This window comes from Gadus morhua, chromosome 9 (genome assembly GCF_902167405.1).
Source record: "Gadus morhua chromosome 9, gadMor3.0, whole genome shotgun sequence".
Lineage (NCBI taxonomy): Eukaryota > Metazoa > Chordata > Actinopteri > Gadiformes > Gadidae > Gadus > Gadus morhua.
In genome coordinates, this window is record NC_044056.1 from 6588540 (window position 1) to 6596021 (window position 7482).

At 44.3% G+C, this 7482-nt stretch overlaps 1 protein-coding gene across 4 annotated transcripts in view; it reads left to right on the forward strand.

Annotated features, from left to right (window-relative positions):
• The window catches only part of parvb (parvin, beta), a 15662-nt gene extending 8180 nt beyond the window's left edge, over window positions 1-7482 (forward strand). For 3 of the 4 annotated variants that reach the window (XM_030365134.1, XM_030365137.1, XM_030365136.1), the window contains exons 4-13: window positions 448-550; window positions 1759-1899; window positions 2716-2831; window positions 3780-3838; window positions 4189-4208; window positions 4304-4365; window positions 4473-4541; window positions 4831-4932; window positions 5042-5114; window positions 6446-7482. In XM_030365134.1, coding sequence (XP_030220994.1) covers window positions 448-550; window positions 1759-1899; window positions 2716-2831; window positions 3780-3838; window positions 4189-4208; window positions 4304-4365; window positions 4473-4541; window positions 4831-4932; window positions 5042-5114; window positions 6446-6522 — 822 coding nt within the window. In that variant the 3' untranslated portion in view covers window positions 6523-7482. The remainder of the gene's footprint in view (window positions 1-447; window positions 551-1758; window positions 1900-2715; window positions 2832-3779; window positions 3839-4188; window positions 4209-4303; window positions 4366-4472; window positions 4542-4830; window positions 4933-5041; window positions 5115-6445) is intronic. The other variant, XM_030365135.1, reaches the window with a different exon arrangement.

Sequence of the window (7482 nt, forward strand, 5' to 3'; positions counted from 1 at the left end):
ACAATTTTTTTTACTTTTACTTCTCTTATGGAAGTTGATTGGGGTTTCATATAGACAGTGTTATATTATAATCTTTGTATGTGTGTGTGTGTGTGCGTGTGCCTGCTTGTGTGTATGCATGTGTGTGCGTGCATGCGTGTGTGTGTGTGTTTCTATGTGTGCGTTCGTGTGTACGTGTGCATGTGTGTTTTCGCATGTGTGTGTGTGCGTGTGTGTGTGTGTGCGCCTGTGTATGTGTGCGTGTGTGTGTTTGTGTGTGTGCGTGTTTTCGCGTGCCTGTGTGTGCGCATGTGTGTGCGCGTGCCTGTGTGTGCGTGTGCGTGTGCGTGTGTGTGTGTGCGTGCCTGGTTTGTGTGTGTGTTTGTGTGTGCGTGTGCGTGTGCGTGTGTGTGTGTGCGCGCGTGCCTGTGTGTGTGTGTGTGTGTGTGTGTGTGTGTGCGTGCCCAGGTCCTGATAGACTGGATCAACAGTGAGCTGGAGGAGGACAGGATCATAGTGAAGGATCTGGAGGAAGACTGCTATGATGGACAGGTGCTCCAGAAGCTGTTTGGTGAGCATCAGACCGCGTCGCCATCCTCTCAGTGGCTAAATACTCTTTTGTTTCATCCTGTTTGTTGACTTGATTCAACATAAAAAACACCTCTCCTTTGGCCACTGCGTGACAGACTGAACATCCATTATTCACACATCCTGACGGTGTGACAAACTGAGATCCGGGGGCTCTTCTCGTGTTGTGCCCACCCATGGAAACTGACTCATATCAGGGACTGCTTCCTTTTGCTCTGTGTCTCCTTATAGCACCACTTCCTCCCTCTCCTGTTGTTGCTGCTTCTCTTCTTTTTTTTTTTACATTTTGTCGCTCCGAGTCAAACATACATATGTGCGGTATCTAATTATTTTCGGATTTACTTTACGAGCGTGATTGTGTTCATCGCGGTCAGATCTGGTCTAAATACATCTCTCTCTTTCTCTCGCCCACACTGATGGAATTGTTCTGCTATAATTGTCTCCTCAATGTCTCTCTCCTTCTCTCTCACGTCCTCTGCTCTCTGTCTCTCATTGTTTCCTCTCTCTCTCTCTCTCTCTCTCTCTCTCTCTCTCTCTCTCTCTCTGTCTCTGTCTCTGTCTCTGTCTCTGTCTCTCTCTCTCTCTCTCTCTCTCTCTCTCTCTCTCTCTCTCTCTCTCTCTCTCTCTCTCTCTCTCGTCTTCATGTGTCCCTCTCAATTTCTCCTTACATCATTGTTCTCGCTCTCTCTCTCTTCCTCTCTTCCCACCACCTCTATCCCCCTCGTCGCAATATCCGCCTCCCTCTCTCTCTCCCCCTCTCTCCTCCCCACCCTCTCTCACCTCTCCCCCACCTCTTTCTACCCCCCCCTCTCTCCTTCCATCCCTCTCTCCCCCTTCATCTCCCTCCTCTCTCTCTTTCCCCTAACCCTCCCCCCTCCCTCTTTCTCGTCCTCTCTCCCCCTCCCCTTCCCCTGTCTCCCTCTCTCTCCCTGCTCTCTCTCTCTTTCCCCTAACCCTCCCTCCTCCCTCTCTCCCCTCTCCCCAACCTCTCTTTCTCTCCCCTTTCTCCTCCCCACTCTCTCTCCCCCTTGGTCTCCCTCCTGTCTCTCTTTCTCCTCACCCCTCCTCCCTCCCTCTCTCTCCTTCCATCTCTCTCTCCCTTTTCCCCTCCCTTCTCTCTCTCTTTCCCCTCACCCTTCCTTCCTCCCTCCCTCTCACTCCCCCTCTATCCCTCTCTCTCCCCCCTCACAGAGAAGCTGTCGGGCAGGAAGCTGAACGTGGCGGAGGTGACCCAGTCGGAGATCGTCCAGAAGCAGAAGCTACAGACGGTGCTGGAGGCGGTCAACCTGCTGCTGAGGCCCCACGGCTGGCCCATCGAGTGGAGCGTTGACTGTCAGTATTAACCCCAACCCTAACCCTCAGTATTAACCCTAACCCTCAGCATGAGGCCTAACCCTAACCCCCAGTATTAGGCCTAACCCTAACCCTCAGCATAAGGCCTAACCCTAACTCTAACCCCCAGTATTAGGCCTAATCGATTCATAACCCCCAGTATTAGGCCTAATCGATTCATAACCCCCAGTATTAGGCCTAACCCTAACCCCCAGTATTAGGCCTAACCCTAACCCTAACCCATCCAGTGGACTGTCAGTATAAGGCCTCTAACCCGTCTAGTGCATGAAAGTCTTCTAAATTCAACCCGGGCAGGCGATATATACATATTTGGGAAAAGCCTATATGTATATACATATATATATATATATATATATATATATATATATATGTAAGGGATAATGTATAGAACGCCGGTCATTATCGTGAAAATAAGCCCCGACAGGGCGAACTTCATGCTTCGCCATGAAGGGGCTTATTTTTATATAATATATAATATTATATATATATATATATATATATATAATATAATATATAGAATTTATTTTTTTTGTATATCGATATCTTTGTATTTGTACTTTATTTTTTCCTGAAATTTTATACTGATATTTAAAATGTGTGATGCTTAAAATGTAACACCTGCCTCGCCCATGGCTGAGTTAATTACAAAAATGCTGAAAATTCCCTCGAAAAAGTCAATGTTTTGCATGTCAAACCGAAGTACCCGGTAGGTGGCTATGGTCGTTGTGTTGCGTCTGTGGTGTTGTGGTGGTGAAGCACGAGGTGACACCCCCCCCTTGTGGCCTGTTCCCACAGCCATCCATTCCAAGAACCTGGTGGCCATCGTGTTCCTGCTGGTCTCCCTGGCCATGCACTTCCAGGCCCCCATCCGACTCCCAGAACACGTGTCCGTACAGGTGGTGGTGGTCAAGGTAAGACCTAACCTGACCACTAACCTGACCTCAAACCTGACCTCCAACCTGACCTCCAACTTGACCTCCAACCTGACCTCCAACCTGACCTCCAACCTGACCTCCTACCTGACCTCCAACCTGACCTCCAACCTGACCTCCAACTTGACCTCCAACCTAACCAACCTGGACATTCTCACTTAGCTGTCTTCTATCGTAAGTCCTTGTCCACCGGCCAAACTTTTCATTGTTTATTTTGCGGACAATGGATTAATTTTGCTGACCATGATTGTTTCACAGCAGGCGATGAAGCATCACTTCTCCATAGAAAAAATTGCTGAGCATGATGGTTGACCTTTAATCCAATAAGCATCCATGCATGGAAGTTGGAATAACAAAAGGGGGGAAATTTGGAGGGGGAGCCATGAATGACTGGTGTGGGATCAGTGAGTGAAGGGAGAGACGCTGAGGATAGTGGACAGCGAAATGAAGGAGACACAATTTCCCCTAAACTTGGTATTTTCTCCTATGGAAAACGATAAATACCACCCAGCGATTTGCAACAAATTCACTATTTTTGGCACCATGCAGAACTTAGACACATCATCCAAAATATGCCACCTCTGCATCTGGGACAGATTCCATGAGATGGTATCGGTGCTGAGAAGATGCTCCCAAATGTCAAAATGGGATATTGTTTTGTTATCGTACGACAACCTATTTAAACAGTGACACAGTGGTAGGTATATCAGTGGTTTATAAGTTGTCATAGATATAGACCAGAGGTTTCAGTATCTGAAAGTTGGGTGCTTTTCAATAAGCAAACGACAGCCTCAGGATTTCTGAGGTTATGCAAGGGTTCACAAAACGAATATTCGGTCTTAATTTGATTCTGTCCTCTTACTTTCTGTTCCATCCATGCTTTTGTGTTTTACTAAATCGCTTTTCCTGTGATCTTCGTCTGAGCAGAAAAAGGACGGACTCTTGCAGACAGGTCATATCACAAAGGAGCTGACCACCACCACAGAGTAAGTGGATTTTCTATGGACATGTGACGCTTCTAAAATGGAGTAGATCTATTTCATTGGTTGGTTACAGTTCTCTGAAGTGATGCTTGGAGAGAGTTAAGTGGATGCCATATAGTGACTCCACTTCAAGTGTTCAACACTGAAACTTGAAAATTGAATGAATGTCAACATTTAAAATATACGTCACCATCACCCACAGTAAGATGTTAATAATTATATTCCCCATTAGCCTAAATGTATATTTAGTCTATGATTTCACACAACAAAACTTTACATTGTTGCGCTTACATTGTACCAAAACAAAATAAAATGAATCATAAAACGTCTTTTGTTCCTTCCTTTTTTCCCAGAATGATGATGGGTAGATTTGGTGAGTACCCGCCATCTGTTGAACGGTCTGTGCATTACTAAGTTGAATATCATTGTTCTTCTGTTGATTACTCATACACATATTTGTCATCGCAGAGAGAGATGCGTTCGACACTTTGCTGGATCACGCACCTGACAAGCTCAACGTTGTGAAAACGGTAAAGAAAAATAAATCATTGTTGTGTGTCCAGTCTGAGCTATACATCTTTAACATGGTTTTGGTCATTTATCTTAATTATAATGTATTTCACACTTTTGCCCCTAGTCTCTCATCACCTTTGTCAACAAACACTTGAACAAGCTGAACCTTGAAGTAACAGAGCTGGAAACGCAGGTAGGCCTTTTAATTTAATGTGTACCGTGCTCTCCCAAGTATTCAAATGAACTCAATGGAGACTCAATACTGTTTAAATATACTGCTGCAGCTTTTGTGCTCAACTCTCTCTCTCTCTCTCTCTCTCTCTCTCTCTCTCTCTCTCTCTCTCTCTCTCTCTCTCTCTCTCTCTCTCTCTCTCTCTCTCTCTCTCTCTCTCTCTCTCTCTCTCTCTCTCTCTCTCTCTCTCTCTCTCTCTCCCTCTCTCTCTCTCCCTCTCCCTCTCTCTGTGTCTCTCGGCCCTGCCTAGTTTGCAGATGGTGTTTACTTGGTTCTGCTGATGGGTCTTCTGGAGGATTACTTTGTGCCTCTCTACAATTTCTTCCTCACCCCCGAGAGCTTTGAACAGAAGGTGAATAATTGATGTTTGTTTACGTCTGTTTACGCATATTTAAAAGTTAATAATGCAAATCAATCTGTGTAATGACGTAGTGATGGAGCTTTGTCTTGCCTCCTGATAGGTGCACAATGTGGCGTTTGCCTTCGAACTCATGCAGGATGGAGGACTGAAGAAGCCAAAGGCCAGACCAGAAGGTATGTTGCGTCCCGATATCTTCATTGTTGTCGTTTCCACTATGTTTTGTTATTGATAATATGACATAATCTGAAGAAAAATCTAATAAAAAGTTAACTTGTTAGTGTTACGTAGGATTATTTGATTATTAATATATTATCTATAGCTTATCGAGAGAGATCGATCCAAATTGTGAGTTCTATCCAATATTGCGAATGTCCATACTTGCCAGTAGATGGCGGTGTTGCATCTTCTGTGACTGGGTCGCAGTGAATCCTCTGTAATGCTCACATTTCTAACTGAAATAATCTGTGGATTTTACCTGAAGTCAAGGTATGACTTTAAGTTAACACATCTTCTGCTTTGATCCTGCTACGGATCAAAGGCTTTATCGGCTCACACTCAATAATGCAATGAAATTACTTGTACCCACTTGGCGAAGTATCTCTAAATACCCAGAGAATTAGTATTACTTGAATGAAGTTGGGTAACAATACTATTTATGCAGTGTACATAAGTGCATTGTGCATTGTTTTTTACGATAATAGAAAATATTCATCATCATACGTCAAGTTTGTTGTGATTTTAAAATTAAAATGTTTGAGACTTTAAATGCAAAGGAAGGGGTTACATTTTACTGTTGAGCTATTCACCAGGGTGCAGACCTGTGAAGTGAGATTCCCAGACTAGTCATTATCCAAAATGTCACCCTTGGCAACAGGTCAACGTGCATAAAGAGCAGTTAACCCGGGCTGTCTGCCCTGGCTCACCCCGTACAGTCACGTTAAATGGGAAAGTGTAATCAGCCAATCACTAGGCTGATGAATATGTACACGACATTGAGCAAGGTCACTGATGAGATCTTGATTATCTCTGAATCTCCCTGCCAGGATATTGCACTTCCGCTAGATTGCTGAGGCGCTTTTTAATGGAAAACCCGTCCACTTAATTTCCATCTTAACCGATAGAGTGCATCGGCCCACGGTTCTTTCATGAAAGAGTTGGTTTAGCACTACTTTTCTCTATCATCATGGACAAGGTCATGCAATTGGTTTTTTCGTGATGTATATGTGTTTGTTTGTGAGCTGCTCATGAATAGACTGGTTGGTTTGGCGACGAAATACCAAATGATTTGCCATTCTCTGAGCCATCACCCATAGTTACAATGCTGCCTCACTAACATTTGTTTTATCCTCAAATCACATTCGCTAGTTCCCTTTCATTTGAATTGTCCAAACAACTTTTCATCCCAAACCAATTTAAGATGTTCATCACTTATTTTATACCAAAAACAAGTCCTTACCTGTCTTTGGACGTCCACCTCCCTGTCTGTCCCTCCGTCCCGTCACAGATGTGGTGAACCTGAACCTGAAGTCGACGCTCAGAGTCCTGTACAACCTCTTCACCAATTACAAGAACTCAGACTGACACCAGCTGCCGTAGACCCCGCCCTAACGAGGATGACACTGTTCTGTGTCTGTACCAATTGCATCACTTCCTGTCGTCCGACGGGCGGCAAAACAAGAACGGCTGGGAGGAGAAGAAAAACAGAAAAACAGAAAACGTAGCGCTAGTTTGGATTTGAAAAAACCCTCGGGAGACGATGACCTCTCGGAACATCTCTGGTTTACGTTGAGGCTTTTCCCAAATGTCACCGTTTATTTATTCCTTCCTGGTAGTGAGGAAATGTCTTCTGTGACATTCAGCCTTGGTCTATAAATATATCGCGATGACAGCAGAAAGTATGAAGCCTGAAAGTTTTGACTAAATAACACTGATTGTACTTTATTTTTTAAAGAAATACAACTATTAACCCACACCGCTGTATGTCGAGACAGTGTAAAGGGCTGCACACTCGGTCTCACAAATGTACTTTTATATTCTTATCGCCAATTACTACTGCCTTATTTATATACATATATATATATATATAAAATATATATAATATTACTCTGCTTTAAAACAAATAGATCAACAAAGTTGAGACGATTTCCGATGCTATCTAGGCCATACCGCTGGCTGAAGCTACACGTGCTATCAGTGTAATCATGGATTTATAATGAGAGGAGCTATACTGTACGTTCTCTCCCTGTACATGCCGAGACACTGTCAGCGCATCTCCTCATTGGTTCGGCTCCTTTCCCTTACAAGTCCCAGCGCAGGGCCCTGGCCTCTTTCTGGTCCTCTGAGGCTCTGCCAAGTCAGGAGAGCCGTGATATGACACAGCCTTTACTTTACAGCCAGCTCTGCTTCCTACTGAGGATTAATTATGGAGAACCAGGAGAGAGACAGAGAATGAACCAAATGCCTGTTGGACTTGCTTCAAGTAGCCAGCTCACGCCTGTGCTTATTTATCTGTGTAAAAAAGGAATAAACGTCTGAATTTTA